Consider the following 20,081-nt stretch of genomic DNA (forward strand, 5'->3'; position numbering starts at 1 on the left):
CATAAACAGAACCCTAGACAAAAAGCACATGATTATCTGAATAGATGCAGAGAAGGCCTTTGATAAAATTCAATAGCCTTTATGCTAAAAACTCTCATTAAACTAGGTATCAAAGGAACATATCTCAAAACAATAAAAGCTATTTATAACAAACCTACAACCAATATCATACTGAATGGGCAAAAAACTGGAAGGATTCCCTTTGAAATTTGCACTACATGAGGATGCCCTCTCTTACAACTCCTATTCAATATAGTATTGGAAGTTCTAGCCAAAGCAACTAGGCAAGAAAAAGAAATAAAGCGTATTCAGTTAGGTAAAGAGAGAGTCAAATTGCCTCTATTTGCAGACAACGTGACTGTATATTTAGAAGACCCCACAATCTCAGCCTAAAATCTCCTTAAACTGATAAGTTCAACAAAGTCTCAGGATACAAAATCAATGTGCAGAAATTACAAGCATTTCTATACACCAATAACAGACTAACAGCCAAATCATGAGCAAACTCCCATTCACAGTTGCTACAAAGAGAATAAAATATGTAGGAATACAACTAACAAAGGAATTAAAGGACCTCTTCCAGGAAAACTACAAACCACTGCTCAAGGAAATGAGAGAGGACACAAACAGATGGAGAAACATTCCATGCTCATGGTTGGGAAGAATCAATATTGTGAAAATGGCTATACTGCCCAAAGCAATTTATAGATTCAATGCTATCCCCATCAAGCTACCAATGACGTTCTTCACAGAACTGGAAAAAAACCACCTTAAACTTCATATCAAACCAAAAGAGAGCCCACATAGCCAAGACAATCCTAAGCAAAAAGAACAAAGCCGGAGGCATCACGCTACCTGATTTCAAACTATATTACAAGGTTCTAGTAAACAAAACAGCATGGGGCCGGTACCAAAACAGAGATATAGACCAATGGAACTGAACAGAGGTCTCAGAGGCAATGCCACACATCTACAACTATCTGATCTTTGACAAACCTGACAAAAACAAGCAGTGGGAAAAGAATTCCCTGTTTAATAAATGGTGTTGGGAAAACTGGCTAGCCATGTGCAGAAAGCAGAAACTGGAACCCTTCCTGACACCTTACACTAAAATTAACTCCAGATGGATTAAAGACTTAAACATAAGACCTAACACCATAAAAACCCTACAAGAAAAACTGGTCAAAACCATTCAGGACATAGGCATAGGCAAGGACTTCATGACTAAAACACCAAAAGCATTGGCACTAAAAGCCAAAATAGACAAATGGGATCTAACTAAACTCCAGAGCTTCTGCACAGCAAAAAAAAAAAAAATCATTAGAGTGAACCGGCAACCAACAGAATGGGAAAAAATTTTTTCAATCTACCCATCTGACAAAGGGCTAATATCCAGAGTCTACAGAGAACTAAAACAGATTTACAAGAACAAAACAAGCCCATTCAAAAGTGGGCAAAGGATATTAACAGACATTTTTCAAAAGAAGACATATATGAGGCCAACAAACATGAAAAAATGCTCATCATCATTGATTATTAGAGAAATGCAAATCAAAACCACATTGAGATACCACCTCATGCCAGTTAGAATGGCGATCATTAAAAGAGTCTTGAGACAACAGATGCTGGAGAGGATGTGGAGAAATAGGAACACTTTTACACTGTTGGTGGGAGTGTAAACTAGTTCAACCGTTGTGGAAGACAGTGTGGCGCTTCCTTAAGGACCTAGAAATAGAAATTCCATTTGACCCAGGAATCCCATTACTGGGTATATACCAAAAGGATTATAAATCATTCTATTATACAGACACATGCACACGTATGTTCATAGCACTGTTTACAATAGCAAAGACCTGGAACCAACCCAAATGCCCATCGATGATAGACCGAACAAGGAAAATGTGGCACATATACACCATGGAATACTATGCAGCCATAAAAAATGATGAGTTTGTGTCCTTTGTAGGGACATGGATGAACCTGGAAACCATAATTCTCAGCAAACTGACACAAGAACAGAAAATCAAACACTGCATGTTCTCAGTCATAGCGGGTGTTGAACGATGAGAACACATGGACGCAGGGAGAGGAGCATCACACACAGGGTTTTTTTGTGGGGGCCAAGGGAGGGACTGTGGGGAAGTGGGGAGGTCAGGGAGGGATAACATGGGGAGAAATGCCAGATATAGGTGATGGGGGGATAGAGGCAGCAAACCGCATTGCCATGTGTGTACCTATGACGATCCTGCATGATCTGCACATGTACCCCAGAACCTAAAGTACAGTAAAAAAACAAACAAACTTGTGAGGAAGATAGACAACGGCAAAACAGTAAGAGGAAATATTTTTTATGTGATACACTGTACATTCCTATACAATAAGGATTTTTATTAGTTTTCATGATATGGTATATGATTCATTACAATTGTTTACGGAATGCACTTTAGTACTTAAAGGACTCCAACTTAGAGAATTAAAATACGTTTTTTAATTTTAGAGATGGGTCTGCTGTGGAAATTGTGGGTCTGAGTAAATCTGCTGCTCGTTGGTTGCTGGAATTATCCAAAAAAAATATTTTCCCTTATCATGAAGTTACAGTAAAAAGACATGGTAAGCTGATTATTTTATTTACAAAGAACTCTCAAATGTACTATGTATATTCTCAACCTATGTAATCATCATTTGATTCAATCAGCTAATATTAGAAAACCCTTAAATTAAGAAGAAAGAAAATTCATTAATTTACTAGTGTGAAAATTGTAACAATTCTAATTGCTAACCATATTTTTAGCAACATAGAACTGAGATAAAAAAGCAGCATAGCTATTGCCTTCATTGTGCTTGTCTTTTTTCCTCAGTGTGACTATGAGGAACTTGCATTTCTGTGAGCAATTTTGCAATCTTTACATCTCTTTTTCTAGAACAGTACTGTCCAATATAATGTGAACCACATGTAAAATTTTTAATTTTATAGTACCCACATTTTAAGAAGTATAAAGAAACAGGTGAAATTGATTACAAGATATTTTATTAAATTGGCCAGGCATGGTGGCTCATGCCTATAATCTCCACACTTTGGGAAGCCAAGGCAGGCAGATCACTTAAGCTCAGCAATTTGAGACCCTTCTGGGCAACATAAAACCCCATGTCTACAAGAAATACAAAAACTAGCACGTGTGGTAGTGTGAGCCTATTGTCCCAGCTACTTGAGAGGCTGGGGTGGGAGAATGACTTGAGACCAGGAAGCAGAGGTTGCAGTGAGCCAAGTTCACACGACTGCGATGCAGTTTGGGTAAAAAAACATTTTATTTAACTCAGTGCATGTATGTAAAATATTGTTTCAACATATAATTGATATAAAATTATTCATGAGCTATTTTACATTCTTTTTGGCTGGTGCTGCATCTTCTTAATCCAGTTTATATTTTATATTTATAGTACATCTCAATTCAGACTGGCCACACTTTCCAAAAGTGGATAATTTATTCCCTTGTAGTAGATGAAAATAATTAAACTAAATGTTACTATTTGTCTGTAACTAGATGTGTGACTTGTTTTGAGTGATTAAAACTACCATATCTTATGTTATTTTTCAGGAAAGGTTGTAAAGGTCTCATATGATGAGTGGAACAGAAAAATACAAGACAACTTTGAAAAGCTGTTTCATGTTTCAGAAGACCCTTCAGATTTAAATGAAAAGCATCCAAATCTGATTCACAAACGTGGCATATACAAAGATAGTTATGGAGCTTCAAGTCCTTGGTGTGACTATCAGCTCAGGCCTAATTTTACCATAGCAATGGTTGTGGTAGGTGATTCGTTTTTGTTTTTATATTTCAAAAAATAATGTGCTAGAGTTTACTTAGTTCCTTATTCCCATTCATTTTCAAATTCACTTAATTGCTAAAAAGTAGTATATTGCTTACTAGCTAGTTTTAAAGCCTTTTCTAATTAATCAAGTATTATGCATATCACCTTTAACTTGTAACATTCAGTATCCAGAAACAGAAAATAATGGGTGATGACTAATGAAGTGCTTCCTAGAGTTTTTCACATTCACAGCACACAGAAGATGATATTTGTGGCCAGATACAGTGGCTCACACTTGTCATCCCACTTGGGGGACCAAGACAGGAGGATCACTTGAGCCCAGGAGTTTGAGACCAACCTGGACATCATAATGAAACCCTGCCTCTATATAAAAAAAAAGAAAGAAAAGAATATTTGATATTTGTACAGAACAGTAGGCTAAATGGACTAGGCTGCTTGTGCCAGATCCACTCCTTCAGTTAGCCCTGGGCCCCACCCAGCTGCCCTGAAAGGTGAGGGTCTCTGTATCCTGCACACCTGTACTATAACCAGTGCCTCAGCACACTAGTTGGAAAGTGCTGAACTAGTGAACTAAAGTGGATAGCTTCAATTAACATTGTATTTTCTTTGTTGCATTGCTGCAATTAGTTTTGTCTAGCAAAGAATTCTAGACTCTCTCTTTTTTTAATCTATACTTTAGTCTAAAAGTAAACTACAAGGCAGTAAAATAGAGAAGGTATGTGTTCTTCCATGCCTGCCTAGCTGCTCAGGAGGCTAAGGCAGGATGATCGCTTGAGCCAGGAGATTGAGGCTGCTCAGAACTTTTAGACTAAAATTCTGATCTCACCACTGCACTCCAGTTTGGTGACAGAGTGAGACCCTGTCTCCAAAGGGGGAAAAATAAAATTGTGTTCTGCTTTCAGTGTAGCTGTGGCAACTTCCTTTTGGAGCTAGGTAACTTTCTTGAGGTGACACAGAGAAATAGTCACCTCTAAAAGCTTTCCTAACTTCTATGGCCAAAAAGCAGTGCTTCTAACTCAGCCTTAGAGCATTACCATCTGGTTAGGCATCTGCACTGAAATTCTGACCCTCACTGTATTTTAAGTAATTTCTTTCAAGTTTATGAATAGTTTCTGTGGGTAGGAACTCATTCTTCTGTGATCTTAAAAATTTATGTATTTGTTTTTCACATTCACTAGGCCCCTGAGCTCTTTACTACAGAAAAAGCATGGAAAGCTTTGGAGATTGCAGAAAAAAAGTTGCTTGGTCCTCTTGGCATGAAAACTTTAGATCCAGAGTAAGTTGGAATATAAGTATTAAAATGTTATTATATTTAATCCAAATACATTGACATCAACCATAATTTTTTTTGCTTACCAGTAACATGTCTAAAATTGCATTCAGGTTGGGCATGATTGCTCATGCCTGTAATCTCAACACTTTGGAAGTCCAAGGTAGTCGAGACCAGCCAGGGCAACAAAAGGAGATGCCATTTCTACAAAAATAAAAATTTAAAAAGAAAATAGCCAGGAGAGATTGTGTATACCTGTAGTCCTAGCTACTCAGGAAGCTAAGGCAGAAGGATCACCTGAGCCCAGGATATCAAGGCTATAGTGAGCTATGATGGCACCACTGCACTCCAGCCTGCTTGACAGAGTGAAACACTGGTCAAAAAAAAACCACCAAAACTCACAATTAAAGCTTACTCATGTGACCAGTTCTCCAAAAAAAAAAAAAAAGAAAAGAAAAGTAACAAATGGAGTATAGATAACTGTGCTATAAGTTCTATGTATTATAATAAAGCAATATGTATATTCAGTTGTTATCTGTTAATAGGCCAATTTTAATTTTAAAATAATTTTATGGAGAAGCTTAAAAACCACCTTTCCAATCTATAATTAATAAAACCATGGCTTTCATTTTTACTAATTCAAATGAGTCTCTGTATATTTCAGTTATTAGATAGGCCTCAATGTATTAGAGGCCTAGGAAATAGTTGACTTTAAACGAACCCATATTTAGTGCCAGGCTAACTTCTTTAAGGCAAGATACCAGAATATTTTACATTTCTATATTAACTGGTATTTGTTAATCATTTTTAACACGTGACTAAAGTCCTGTGAACTCAGTATTTACTAATTTAAGGTTAAATGGATGATGTACTAATGCTGAGCTTATTCTGTAGATTAGAAGACAAAATAATTGATTATTTTTCTTACCTTTGTTATTGAAATTTTTCTAATGCTTTCTATATAATATCTGATCTTTTATTTAACTTGAATTTCAATCATTTTACAGTGATATGGTTTACTGTGGAATTTATGACAATGCATTAGACAATGACAACTACAATCTTGCTAAAGGTTTCAATTATCACCAAGGACCTGTAAGAATTTCATTTATCTTCTCAGTTTCAGTTTAAATTATTTTTCAAGTAATTTTTAGATATTTACAGTTATTTTTGTCTTTACTTTTAAATAATCTTTTTTAGGAGTGGTTGTGGCCTATTGGGTATTTTCTTCGTGCAAAATTATATTTTTCCAGATTGATGGGCCCAGAGACTACTGCAAAGACTATAGTTTTGGTTAAAAATGTTCTTTCCCGACATTATGTTCATCTTGAGAGGTAAGTCATCAGGAGCATGTAATTTCCATAACTAGTGTTTAGTCAGTTTATTAGCTATTAGGTAAATTACACTTTCTTAGAATTCATTTCTGTATGCCTTAGGTATCCCATTGAAAACTTAAGCCTTTACTCTTTAACATGACAAATCTGTTATATAATTTTCACTTTCTCTTATTTTAGGTTATTATTTATTTTAAGTTGAGGTCTTGATATTATGCTACGTATATATGTGGAATAGCCTTTGATTTTTTAAATTTACCTGATGTTTCTGGATGTGGTTAGCACAGGATAAATATAAAAACTGAAGGTACTCAGCCTAGGCCTTTTGAGTTAATTGATTTAAAGATACATCAAGATACAGTTTTCGGCTGGGCACGGTGGCTCATGGCTCATGCCTGTAATCCTGGCATTTTGGAAGGCCGAGGTGGGTGGATCACCTGAGGTCAGGAGTTCAGGACCAGCCTGGCCAACATGGCGAAAACCCAATCTTAAAAAAAATTAAATGAAATGAAAAAAAAAAAAAAAGATACAGTTTTCAGAAATGCTTTCATTATAGTTAAAATACCAGAGTTGGTATTTTACCTGTTATTTCAAAAACCATTTTTTACCTCCTTGTCCTAATTATTAGCAAATAGTGTCAGAGTTACATATCTTTATGAGATAGTATATTCAGTCAGAAGATATCTTAATTTCTCAAATTTTTGATTATACATAAGTATATCTATATTCTATTCCTCAGATTATGAGGAAACAGCACAATTTTATTTCCTTTCTTACAAGTATATAAGGGACTTCAGTGTGTTTCATATCAATAGAGCCACTCCCGATTTCTTTCATTTGGTTGTCACCATGGTACAGATTTTACCATCCTTTTAACCTATTTATGTCTTTGTATTTAAAGTGGATTGCTTGTACATAGTAGTATGTAATTGAGTCTTGCTCTTTTGTAGCATGACAGTTTCTGCTTTTGGATTATTTAGACCATTTATATTTAAGGTGATTACTGAAATTATGAAATTTAAATGTTTGTTGTCTGTTTATTCTGTCCCATGTTAGCTTTTTCCTCTTTTTGTGCTTCTTTTGCATTGAATATTTATTACTTCATTTTCATCTCCTTTGCTGGCTAATTAGATATAATTCTTGCTTATTTTAAATGGTTGCTTTAGGTTTATAGTATATGTCTTTATAGTTTACCTTCTAGTGATATACCACTTCAAGTAAGGTACAAAGAACTCTAAAATAGTATAGTTTCATTTTTCCCCTCCAGGCCTGTGTGCTATTATCATCATCCATTTCACTTTTATATATATTATAACCCCCATACTACATGGTTAGTACTTTTGTTTAGGCAGTCAGTTATTTTTTAATGATATTTAAATAATACAGAAAAAAGTTGAATTACTCTTATGGTTGCGATTTTCAATGCTCTTCATATTTTTGTGATGTGTTCTGTATTTCCATCTAATATCATTTTCCTTCTACCTGAAGGACTTTCTCCATCATGCCTTGTAGTGTATTTTTCCTCATGATGAATTATTTCAATTCGTGTAAGTGTAAAACTTCTGTGTTTTGCCTTCATTTTAAAGATATTTTCACTGTGTATAGAATTCAAATTGAGATTTTTCTCTTTCATACTTTAAGGTGGTTACATTGTTTTGACAAGAAATCTGCTATCATTTTTATGTCTAACCTACCATCACATCCATCCTGGTGTTTTTCATTTCACACATTGTAGTTTTCATTTCTCGAAGTTTTATCTTGGTCATTTTATATCTTCCATGTATCTGCTCAATGTTTTGAACATATGGAATATAATTACAGTGACTCTTTTAATATCCTTGTCTGCTAATTCATTTCTGGATTTCTTTTGCTTGTGATTATTCTCTTTATTATGGGTCATATCATCCCCTTTCTTTGCTTGGTAGTTTTTGTTTTTTGGAGAGACAGGGGTCTTGCTATCTTGCCCAGGCTGATCTCAAACTTCTAGGCTCAAGCAATCCTTCCACCTTGGCCTTCTGAAGTGCTGAGATTACAGGCATGAGCCACCACACCCAGCCATTTGCCTGGTCCTTCTTTTATCAGATACCAGATGTGAAATGTACCTTGTTGGGTGCTAGATTTTTGATGTTTCTGTACATGTTTTTGAGTTTTGTTTTGGAATGCAATGAAATTACTTGGAAACAATTTGATTCTTTCAGGTCTTGATTTTAAGCTTGTTAGACCTGACCAGAACAGCATTTGGTCTAGGAATAATTATTCTCCATTAGTGAATTAAGACCCATTGTGTTCTCTACCCTGTATCCTGAAAATTACGATGTTTTCAACTCTGGCTGGTATGAACAAGCAAGTGTTCCCAATTCTGTATGAGTGCCAGGTACTGCTTCTTCTCATCCTTTTGGATGACCCTTTTCTTATTCTTTGGGGGTGTCCTCTTATAAATTTACCGATTGGTACACTATAGATACTTGAGTGGGACCCTCTGCATATCTTCAGAGTTCTTTCTTTATACAGCTCCCTCCTCTCTAGTACTCTGTTCTGCAAATTGTAGCTGCTTTGTAGTGTTCCTGGATTCTCAGTTCAACTCAAGGAAGTCTGCCAGGCTCCACCTGTGTTCCCCCTCTCTGTGCCAAATCCTGGAAACTCTCAAGGCAGTCAGGTATGGTAATCATAGGGTTTGCTTCATTTGTTTCTCATTCCTCACGGATCACTATTTGTTGCCTAATGTCTAATGTCTTGAATTATTACTTTGTCCAGTTCTTCAGCTGTATCAGACAGGAGGGAAATTCTGTCATCCTGTTTGTCATGTATGGAAGTCCTTCCTTGCTTTATGGCCCAGCAATATGTTCAAGACTCATCTTTTGCTTTTTCACTACCCAAGCCTGGAATCAGGCTATTCTCTAAGGAGCCTTTGTTCTTTATAGTGAAAATGTTATTTAGAAGCCAGATCTGAGCACATGGTGTATTGATTATTACTATGCCCCCCAGTAGATAGGGCTAAGGAATATATGATAATGCATAAACATAGATAAATACATACATACATACCAGGATACACATATTCTGTGTGTCCTGTCTATATGTGTTGAAAACCTGAGTTCACACCAGTTTCAATGTAATGCTCAGTGTTTAATTCTATATTTCTCCCTTTCCATATTTGTAATTCCCTTTTCCAACAGTGAATAACCTACTTCCCACACTGGGCTATCATTACCACATAGAGTCTGCTCACCCAGCTTGGGCCTGATACCCCACACTAAGCCACCTCTATGTGTGGAGCCCTCCTGGCACCACTTGGGTTCTAACTACCCACTCTGGACCACTCTCACCCTTGGTGAACTCCCTCTTCATACATCTTGGACTCTAACATCCTGCTGCAGCTCCATACTACCTGTTACCCTTTTCTCTCCATTTGTGGTTACCAGCCTTGCTCTGTCCCACCTAATGACTTCAGGATGAATTTTTTCAGGAAAGCAAGAGAAAGGAGACTTCCTTATATTTGTATGGATACATTCCATGTCCTAGTGTTCAAGTTTAATTATGGACAGCATATTCATGATTTTGTAAACTCATTTTGTTTCTTAATTTTGGTAGTCTGTTAGTTTGCTAGAGCTGCAATAACAAAGCACTATAAACTGAGTGACTTAGGTAATATAAATTGTTAAACAGTAGAATATTGTCTCACAGTTCGGGAGACCAGAAATCTGAAAAATCAGGCACGGGCAGAGCCATGCTCCCTCTAAAGGTATTAGGGAATGATCTCTTCCAGCCCTCTCTCCTAGCTGCGGATAATCCTGTGGCTTGTGGCAGCAAAACTCCAATCTTCATGTGGCATTATCTTAACTAATTACATCTACAGTGACCCGATTTTCAAACAGTTCACATTCTGAAATACTGGGGGTAAGGACTTCAACATACAAATTCTGTGGAGATACAATTCACACATTACAGATATGCAGATATCTAACTTCAGTAATTTGGTATTTTACTCTAAAGTAGATTAAATACTTGGAAACATTATATTTTCTACATTTTCCATGTTTCTATGACAGTTTTTTAAATATGGTACCTAGCTGATATTAGTTATTATCCAAAATACTCTATTTTACCTAATGGAATTATGTTTTCCTATTTTTACTATGAAATATTTGATGCCCACTGAAGCATGTATGTAATATAGCCCTGAGTTACAAACCATAATAATGAAATAAATGTGTTCCCACAACCCAACTTAAAAATGAAACATTACAGATTTCTGTATTTTTAAAATTTGTGCTTCCTTTTTAAGGGATTACATTGAAATTAAGAATAAATTTGATGTGCTGTCATCACTGTGCTCTGATAGGGAGGGCTGGAACAAGTGATTCAACCTCTATAAATGTCTCCTCCCTCTCTGTAGATAGGAATACATTGGCGCCTACCTTAGGGGTTACTGTGAACATTCAATGACATCATCTACATAAGCACCTAGCATAGAACATAAACACGCAATATATAATAAGCTAGTTATTCAGTAGAATGAGAAATTAATTGGCATTTTTTTCTTTAAGTAGCAAGTACTCTGGAATGGCATTTCCCCCCAATTACAGTTCTTAGTGTTTCTTCATTACTTTTAGTTTATAGTTTTATCAAGATCACATATAACATATCTGCATAATTACAATTTGAGTCTCATAAACCTACTCCAAAAGGAATAAAATTATCCCTGAGAGAGTATTTATCTCTATATTTATATATAGCTGGTAATGGTAGTTTTTTCTATGTTTTTAATACCTAAAGGGATTTCTTGTATTTAAAAGTCTTAAATTCCAAAGATGGAATGTCAAAGAATAATTTCAGTCTAAATTCATTTGTATGTCTTTAAGATGTTGTGTCTTTTTGTAGCAAATGACTATATATGATTGTTTTCTATAAATAGAAGCAAAAATCACCAGGTCTTTCTTATTTTATTAATATGTATTAGATTATGTCTTTGTAAAATGTCTTTCTTTCATTCAGATCCCCTTGGAAAGGACTTCCAGAACTGACTAATGAGAATGCCCAATACTGTCCTTTCAGCTGTGAAACACAAGCCTGGTCAATTGCTACTATTCTTGAGACACTATACGATTTATAGTTGATTACAGATATTATGTATGCCATTACTCGTATTATAGAATGCAAGGTCATCATATGTAAATGCTTTATATGCACAGGCTCAAGTCATTTTAAAAATCTCATTTATTATAATATTGATGCTCAATTAGGGAAGCTTGTAAAAGCATTGTTTTTTTTTTTAATGTACAGAAGTAGGTTTCAATTTGAATCAGGAAGAAATATAATTCTTCAAATGCCTAGAAATCTAGAGTTTGAAAAAGAAAAATCATGTAATCTTCTATTTTTACATATATGAAAACAAAATGAAAGAAATGGAAAGATAGCTTTTAATTGTGGCATATATAATCTTCAGTAACATACTGAATAGGCTGTGGTTCATTAATGTTATCAACATTTACTACAATATTCTTAATACAGTGCTCACTGCATTTAATAAGTATTTAATAAATGGTGAATGATAGAAGTTTCCACCTACAATAGGTGTTCATAAGTGGAGCACAGATGTTCAAACTATGCTTTCATTTTTTTCACTGTTATATTAATTTTTGTGTAATATAATGAATGCCAGCAGTGTATTTTATGTGATTGACTTATATGGGGAAACATGCAAAGCATTAGGAAATTCATTTCCTAAAACAGTTTATAAAATTAGTATTGAGTTCCAGTTTACTATTATAAAATAGCTTACATTTTCAAAATGGATATTGTTGGTCATATTTGTAGAACATTGAAGAAAAAAGAATGTTATATTAGTTTTCTAAAACTCAACTATCTTTAGTTCATGTACAAAAATCTATTGCTAGATCATAAGAGATACTGATTTCCTATTAACTCAAAACCTACATTGACAAGTTTAACATTGAGAAGAATCTTAATAAAATATGGATATGAATTCAGTAGATATTTTAGATTCAATAAAATCATTGGAAGTTTTTCATGTTAATTTATTTTAAGATACCTTAAAAATCTCAAAGTCATAAAAGGAAAAAGGATTATAACATTTACATGAGTTAATATTTTTTAATAGAACTTGTTTCCTAGATAGAATTTTTTTACTGTTTTTGTCTTAAGAAAACACTTAAATTTGATCATTATGCATTCAGTTGGAAGAAGTAGTTGCAAGAATTCTTTCATTGCTATATAATATTCATGGCTCATTTATAGCTAATAAAAGAATGCTACTTTAAAATAATGCTACTTTAAAAGTAGCACTTTTTTTTTAGTTAGTTTAGAGGTCACATACCCAAAACCTTAACTATGACTAACAAGTAAAACTAAGGAAGGAAACCAGCAAACTAAAATTTCTGGACAACAAAAACACATAAATGCCTCAGATGTCAAATAGTCATGCTTGAAAGCTACATAAATGCCTCAGATGTCAAATACTCATGCTTGAAAGCTACATAAATGCCTCAGATGTCAAATACTCATGCTTGAAAGCTACATAAATGCCTCAGATGTCAAATACTCATGCTTGAAAGCTCATGTAATTTAAGATTGTCTGCCTGCTCTTCTTCAAAGCTGATGTTGCTTTAGAAATAGTTTTAACTAGCTTAGGTTTTTGGTTTCCAAAACTAAAGCAGATTAAATCCTACAGATTTAAGGTCAGTTGTGACAGTAATCTGACCACTATCTGTAAACACATTGGTTTCCAAATTTCCTTTTCTTTTTCAGTTCCTTCCTAGCTCAATGTATAACCTTTTCTAAACTGTGCAAGTAAAAGCAATGACTTTCCTTGAGAGAACCATTCATCAAAGGTTTATGTAGTTTTGTTGTTCTACCCTAATTTTGATATTAAAGGAGGTAAGAAAGGTGACAGAAAAACAGCATATTTAACCAAAGCCAGAAGTAATGACTAACAGTTAAATGTGACCAAAAAAAATGTAAAGTTCAGAATTTTTTTAATGTAGCCATTTTGGGTTATCTCTAGTAAGACAAATACCCATGTTGGTAAATTGTTAGGATATTGTGTTGCACTAGAAAACTAAGTGGTTCATATTCCTAATGAATATTAATGAAAGAACATTGTTATATTCTGCATGGTATATTTTAAAGTTTAAGAAAGCATGTTAAACATTATTTCCTCTATAATAGTTAAAATACAGAATTAGATTTTTAAAAGGTGTCATTTGACTAAAGAATATTTAGGTAGAATGCTTCATACTTGAGTGATGCTGGATAAGGATTTCAGCAATGGACTATGCCTCGGTTTTTCACTAATCAAAATCAAAATTACTCTTTAACATGAGAAATGAATTTGCCAGTTTAGTATGCTGTGGTATTTTAAAAAGTTTTCAAAGATAATTGGGAAAACATGAAACTGGTCATGTTTATGAATATTGTAACATGTGAATGATAATCCATTTCTGATATGTCTTGAACTACTCTGTCTAGTGGGCAAATGTCATTGTTATCTTTGTGTGTTAAGAAAATAAAAATATTTTCTAAAGGTCTTTATTTTGCTTTTATTCATAGCCATTGCACCCAGCTAATTTTTTATTTTCATTTATCTTTTATTTTGTAGAGACAGGATTCTACACTATGTTCCCTAGATTGGCCTCGACCTCCTGGCCTCAAGTGATCCTCCTGCCTCAGCCTCCCAGAGGCAATTAATTTGTCAATGCTGACCATAGCCATTTATTCAGTGCTTGCCTACTTTAGCTGCTTACCTTTTTGCAGGATGTGTAGAGGCAGAGAGGAGGAAGAATTTTAGACTGTGTGGATTATTTCATTAGCCATGTTGAAATTAGGAGCAAAATCCACTTCCAATGTATAAATCTGTTAGAAACTATATACTTTTTCTGATGACAATGGGCCTCCTGGAAAAATTAAAATAAATTTAAAAATAAATAAAAATAAAGAAGCTGCCCACTTTCCTGGTATTTCTTGAAACTTTTACTTAAGTGTGAATTTTTTATTTGCCTGTAATCAACTTACAAACTAAACACTACAGGCCAGAATATACATGCCTCCTAAAGTAGCCAATTTTTAAAAATTTACTTTTCATTATACTACTGAATAACACATATTTATAGAAAATCATCTAAGGACCAAAGTTGATCCATTTGGTCTTTGTATTAGTTACTGTTGGTTTATTTTTACTGCAGATAAGTATATCTTCATCTTCAGATAAGTATATCTTCATCTTCAGATAAAAGATATTAACCTAAAAATCCAAACCTGTAACTACCACAGCAAACTTGCCAAATTTACTTACATAGAACCTCAATGTGCCAGTATATTAAACTCAAGGAATTTGCTTAGTTGTTGTTGGTTTATCCCCCCCAAATTTGCATAAGGCTTGAATTATAGAGTAGTACTAATACTTCGTCATTTTGGCTGTATTTTGGTTAGGGGAGGGTTTGTTTTGTTTTGTTTTTGTTTTAAAGAGAGTCTTGCTTTGCTGCCCAGGCCTGATTACAGCTCATTACAGCCTCAACTTCCTAGACCTAATCTATCCTCCCACCTCAGCCTCCCAAGTAGCTAGGATGACAGGCATACAACTACTGCACCTACCTAATTTTTGCATTTCTTTTTTTGTAGAGATGGGCGTCTACACTGGTGTTGTCTAGGCTGGTCTCATCCTCCTGGACTCCAGCAGTCCTCCCACCTCATCCCACTCGGCCTCCCAAAGTGTTGATTATTGGTTTGACCATGTCCAGCCAGCTTTTTTCTTTACTCGGATCTTTCAGCATTTGCCTTCACCTTTGTAATCTCTTCTGTCCCTTCAAAATTTAAATCAGTCTTAATAATAACCTTTGTTTTTATTTCCTTCTAGTTCTATAATTTTTATATCTGGTATAAGGTGAGACATTACTTAGGTTTTTTCCTAAAGTGTTAAATCCCAAACTTATAAATTGAGTATGATTTATGGGAATTCCTTTTTTAATCTTGAATTATTATTTAACAGTAGAGTCTACTTCTAGAATATACTGTTATCTGTGCCCATTCACCTATTACACTTTTTTTATTTTTTTGAGACGGAGTTTCACTCTTGTTGACCAGGCTGGAGTGCAATGGTGCAATCTCGGCTCACCACAACCTCTGCCTCCCGGGTTCAATGATTCTCCGGCCTCAGCCTCCAGAGTAGCTGGGATTACAAGCATACGCTACCATGCCCAGCTAATTTTGTATATTTAGTAGAGACAGGGTTTATTCATGTTGGTCAGGCTAGTCTCCAACACCCGACCTCAGGTGATCCACCTGCCTTGGCCTCCCAAAGGGCTGGAATTACAGATGTGAGCTACCACGCCCAGACTATTTCACTATTAGAGTTTTTGTTTTAATATTTGTTAGAGCATTTTCTCACTACCTTTTTCTCGCATCAATTCTCTAGTCTTCTTTTTCAGAATCTTATTTATTCCTACCTATTTGTTCTTCATATATATTTTTCCAAATCCAGAAGCTGTTCTCTTAGCATTTTTACTAAACATGCCCTCATACTATAAATTAACTTGATAACAACTGGCATATTTACATGACTTAATCTTATCATCTTAGAACATAAGGTATTTATTTAAAATTTTTGGGCTTATTGGAATTTTTCCTAAGTTTTATGTTTTTGGTTGTTATGATCCATTTTGCTTCAGTTAGATGGTCAATTGGTCAGAATAGGAAATCCAGATTCAAGGAACATTTATGGAGCCCCTATAAGCAATTTTACATTGGAGGTATTAGATGCCTTTTATAAATCAGAACATTGATAATCTTACCCTGAATCACACAGTGGATAAATTCTTAGACCCAAGACTCAAACTCTGATTTTCCTACCACAAATCCTCAAGATTGCTGTCTTCTGTGCTTGCCCTCCTGCTTCCTCCCACCATCGACCCATAGGACCCACTGCTGCTATTATCAGTTACCCCTCTTGCCATGGAAATAATTAGGTCTGTTCTGCTTGGGCCTAGGTATACTTCCTTATTATCACCTGGCCAAAATTCTGTATATGCAGCCATCTGCACTAATAAGACAATCTGTGTTCCTGGTAAATATGTAGACTCAGTGCCAAGCATGGGCTAGGTTATACAAATAGGACAAATTTGCAAATATAAGTATCTTATCAAGGAAGGTGAAACAGAAGAGTCAGAGACAACAGGAAATGTTAATAATTAAAGAGAATGCCAACTGGTTAAAGTTAGTCCAAGGGAATTTTGGCCAAAATGCAGGGCCCATGCCCATGCATACCAAAGGAAACAATTTATGGAAATTTACTAACAAATATGGCACTTAATTCTGCAGCGTTCAATGTTAATATATTTATTGTAACTGATATATTTTCAAAGTACAAAGCTGAGCACTAAGTCTTATTAGATATCTTTTTTTTTATCACATAAAGAATCATTACTCCAAAAATGATTTATCTTGGCTCCCACATCACATTCAATGGATCACAAAGTCTTTTCACTTTTACCTGACTGCAGATTTCTACTCGTTCTCTTATCTTGTACTTAGATTAACATAATAATTTTTAAATTAGTCAAAATTTACTCTATCTCTCATAGAGCTATGAGGAAAACCTTTCTTGGACACTGATGCTGTCCATCACTGGTCAGAGGACATTGAGGATTCTCTGGGATTTGGCCTCAGTCTCTTTCCAGTCCTGTTGTTACAGTGTCTCCTTGCTCTTTTCAAAGCTGCTTACTTGCCTCCCTGACACTTTGCTTCTTCAATTGTAAAAACAGTGACTGTAACATCTGTGGGTGGTAAGAATTCATGAGGACGACCCATAGTATATAAAGTTTCATTGCCTATATAGAACCTAAATAGCAATAATCTACATAAGGTAGATGTCCAGGATGTGCAGTCCAGAGCTGATATGATGGTTCCATTGTCATCAAGAACCAAAGCTAGCATTTAATGACATAAAATATTCAAGAACTTATCAAGTATGTCCCTTCTTTCTGACTGTCTTTACAAAAGATAAGCTTATTTTCTTTAAGCAACTTCAAAGCACTAACTCTTCCCTGGAGATCTGTTTCCTATTTTTTTTGAGATACAGTCACACTTGTTTTCCTAGGCTGGTCTTGAATGCCTGAGCTCAAGCAATCCCTCCTGCCTCAGCCTCCCTCAGCCTTCAGAGTAGCTGGCATTACAGGTACACAACCCACTTCAGGCTAGTGATCTATTTCTATTAGAGATTCACTTACTGAAATTCAGCTCTGCATACTCAGAAATAAGCAAATATATGCTTTCCTCAGTGGGTCTTCATATCTGTGTGTTTCTCATGTTTATGTTTAATGGCATTGTTCCATTGAGCCAATTGTCAGTCTAGTGGTTAAAAAGATGCCATTTTCCAGCGAGGCGAGGTGGCTCACACCTGTAATCCCAGAGCTTTGGGAGGCTGAGGCGGGCAGATCATGAGGTCAAAAGATTGAGACCATCCTGGCCAACATGGTGAAACCCCGTCTCTACCGGAAAAAAAAAAAGATTAGCTGGGCATGGTGGCACACAACTGTAGTCCCAGCTACTTGGGAGGCTGAGGCAGGAGCATTGCTTGAATCTGAGGTAGAGGCTGCAGTGAGCTGAGCTCGCACCACTGCACTCCAGCCTGGTGCCTGGCGACAGAGCAAGACTCTGTCTCAAAAATAAAAAAATGCCATTTTCCATAAGACACTGTTCCCTAAACCAGTGCTTCCCACCTTTTACATGTAAAACACATACAAAAAGATAAGCTTGGACTGAGTTGGTGATTAACACCTGTAATCCCAGCGCTTTGGGAGGCTGAGGCAGGAGGATTGTTTGAGCCCAGGAGTTTGAGACCACCCTGTGTTATATAGTGAGGCTCCCATCTCCACAAAAAAAAATTAAAAATTAGGCAGACATGGTTGTGCACAGCTGTAGTCTCAGCTACTTGGGAGGCTAAGGCAGGAGGATCACTGGAGCCCAGGAGGTCAAGGCTGCAGTGAGCTGTGATTGCACCACTGCACTCCAGCCTGGGTGACAGTGCCAGACCTTATCTTTTTTTTTTTTTTTTTTTTTTTGAGATGGGAGTTTTGCTTTTGTTGCCCAGGCTGAAGTGAAGTGGTGCGATCTTGGCTCACTGCAACCTTCACCCCCCAGGTTCAAGCGACTCTCCTGCCTCAGCCTCCCAATTAGCTGGGATCACAGGCGCCCGCCACCACACCTGGCTAATTTTTGTATTTTTAGTAAAGGCAGGGTTTCGCCATGTTGGCCAGGCAGGGCTCGAACTCCTGACCTCAGGTGATCCACCCACCTCAGCCTCCCAAAGTACTTGGATTATAGGCATGAGCCACCACACCCAGCCCAGACCCTGTCTTTAAAATATATGAGACAGTGAGACAGGAGGATCACTTGAGCCCAGGAGTTCAAAACCACCCTGGGCAATATAGGAAGACCCCATCTCTGCTAAAAAAAATTCAAAAATTTGCTTGGTATGGTGGCATACACCTGTGGTCCCAGCTACCAAGGAGGCTGAGGTGGGAGAAAAACTGAAAGGTCAAGGCTGCAGTGAGCTATGATCATGCCACTACGTTACAGCCTGGGCAACAGAGCGAGACCCCGTCTAAAAAAAAAGCACACACACACAAGAAAAAGGCTGGACGCAGTGGCTCACTCCTATAATCCCAGCACTTTGGGAGGCTGAGACTGATGGATCATTGAAGGTCTGGAGTTTCAGAGCAGCTTGGCCAACATGGTGAAACCTTGTCTCTGCTGAAAATACAAAAACTATTTGGGCATGGTGGCGCACACCTGTAGTCCCAGATACTTGGGAGACTGAGGCAGAATTGCTTGAACCCCGGAGGCAGAGGTTGCAGTGCGCTGAGATCCCGCCATTTTACTCCTATCTGGGTAACAGAGTGAGACTCTGTCTCAAAACAACAACAAAAAGATGATTAGCATGCTGCGGTAAAAGAGAGGTGGATTCTTCTGGCTGGTGACAAACAGCCAGAGACAGGTTGCCTAAAGGGCTACGGAACGCTGTTTCATTACTCCTGTAGCCCATTCATAATAGAGTCCTACATGGATTGGGAAGCTGCCCCCAACATGGAGATCAATTACTATATCTTGTGTCCAACCTAAGGAAGAACAAACAATTTATAATTAAAGGGGAAATCATTATGATGAACTTAAGGGGGCAATTTATCAGTTTTCAGCCTATAAATTTCTTTTGTTGTTTTGTCTGTGTTCTTTCAGTGAATGGAATATAAATTTTGTATGGAATGTTTACATATAACTGCTTTCCTAGAGAAAAAGAAATTGCGTTTTGACACATAATACATGCATCTTTAAAGAACAACAATTGGCTGGGCGCAGTGGCCCAGGCCTGTAATCCCAGCACTTTGGGAGGCTGAGTCGGGCGGGTCACAAGGTCAGGAGATAGAGACCATCCTGGCTAACATGGTGAAACCCCATCTCTACTAAAAATACAAAAAATTAGCTGGGCATGGTGACACGTACCTGTAGTCCCAGTTACTCGGGAGGCTGAGGCAGGAGAATCGCTTGAACCTCAGAGGTGGAGGTTGCAGTGAGCCAGGATCACGCCATTGCACTCTAGCCTGGGCGACAGAGCAAGACTCTGTCTCTAAATAAAT

At 36.5% G+C, this 20,081-nt stretch overlaps 1 protein-coding gene and 1 long non-coding RNA gene across 17 annotated transcripts in view; one reads left to right on the top strand and one right to left on the bottom strand.

Moving 5' to 3' along the window:
• The window catches only part of AGL (amylo-alpha-1,6-glucosidase and 4-alpha-glucanotransferase), a 70,239-nt gene extending 56,257 nt beyond the window's left edge, over nt 1-13,982 (top strand). For 3 of the 8 annotated variants that reach the window (XM_017969330.4, XM_017969328.4, XM_017969329.4), the window contains exons 29-35: nt 2,498-2,610; nt 3,597-3,808; nt 5,010-5,107; nt 6,109-6,196; nt 6,302-6,435; nt 8,984-9,091; nt 11,431-13,982. In XM_017969330.4, the coding sequence (XP_017824819.2) occupies nt 2,498-2,610; nt 3,597-3,808; nt 5,010-5,107; nt 6,109-6,196; nt 6,302-6,435; nt 8,984-9,091; nt 11,431-11,548 (871 nt within the window). In that variant the 3' untranslated portion in view covers nt 11,549-13,982. Of the gene's footprint in view, nt 1-2,497; nt 2,611-3,596; nt 3,809-5,009; nt 5,108-6,108; nt 6,197-6,301; nt 6,436-8,946; nt 9,092-11,430 lie in introns of all 8 variants that reach the window. The other 5 variants (XM_078332670.1, XM_002763996.7, XM_078332668.1 and 2 more) reach the window with 2 other exon arrangements.
• LOC118143070 (uncharacterized) overlaps nt 1-20,081 on the bottom strand; it is a 140,901-nt gene that overhangs the window by 13,755 nt on the left and 107,065 nt on the right. For 5 of the 9 annotated variants that reach the window (XR_013520307.1, XR_013520312.1, XR_013520308.1 and 2 more), the window contains 2 exons: nt 19,948-20,071; nt 8,361-14,348 (listed from right to left, as the gene is read on the bottom strand). This is a non-coding gene — a long non-coding RNA (uncharacterized LOC118143070). Of the gene's footprint in view, nt 1-8,360; nt 14,349-19,947; nt 20,072-20,081 lie in introns of those variants that run through there. The other 4 variants (XR_013520305.1, XR_013520304.1, XR_013520310.1 and 1 more) reach the window with 2 other exon arrangements.

This window comes from Callithrix jacchus, chromosome 7 (genome assembly GCF_049354715.1).
Source record: "Callithrix jacchus isolate 240 chromosome 7, calJac240_pri, whole genome shotgun sequence".
Lineage (NCBI taxonomy): Eukaryota > Metazoa > Chordata > Mammalia > Primates > Cebidae > Callithrix > Callithrix jacchus.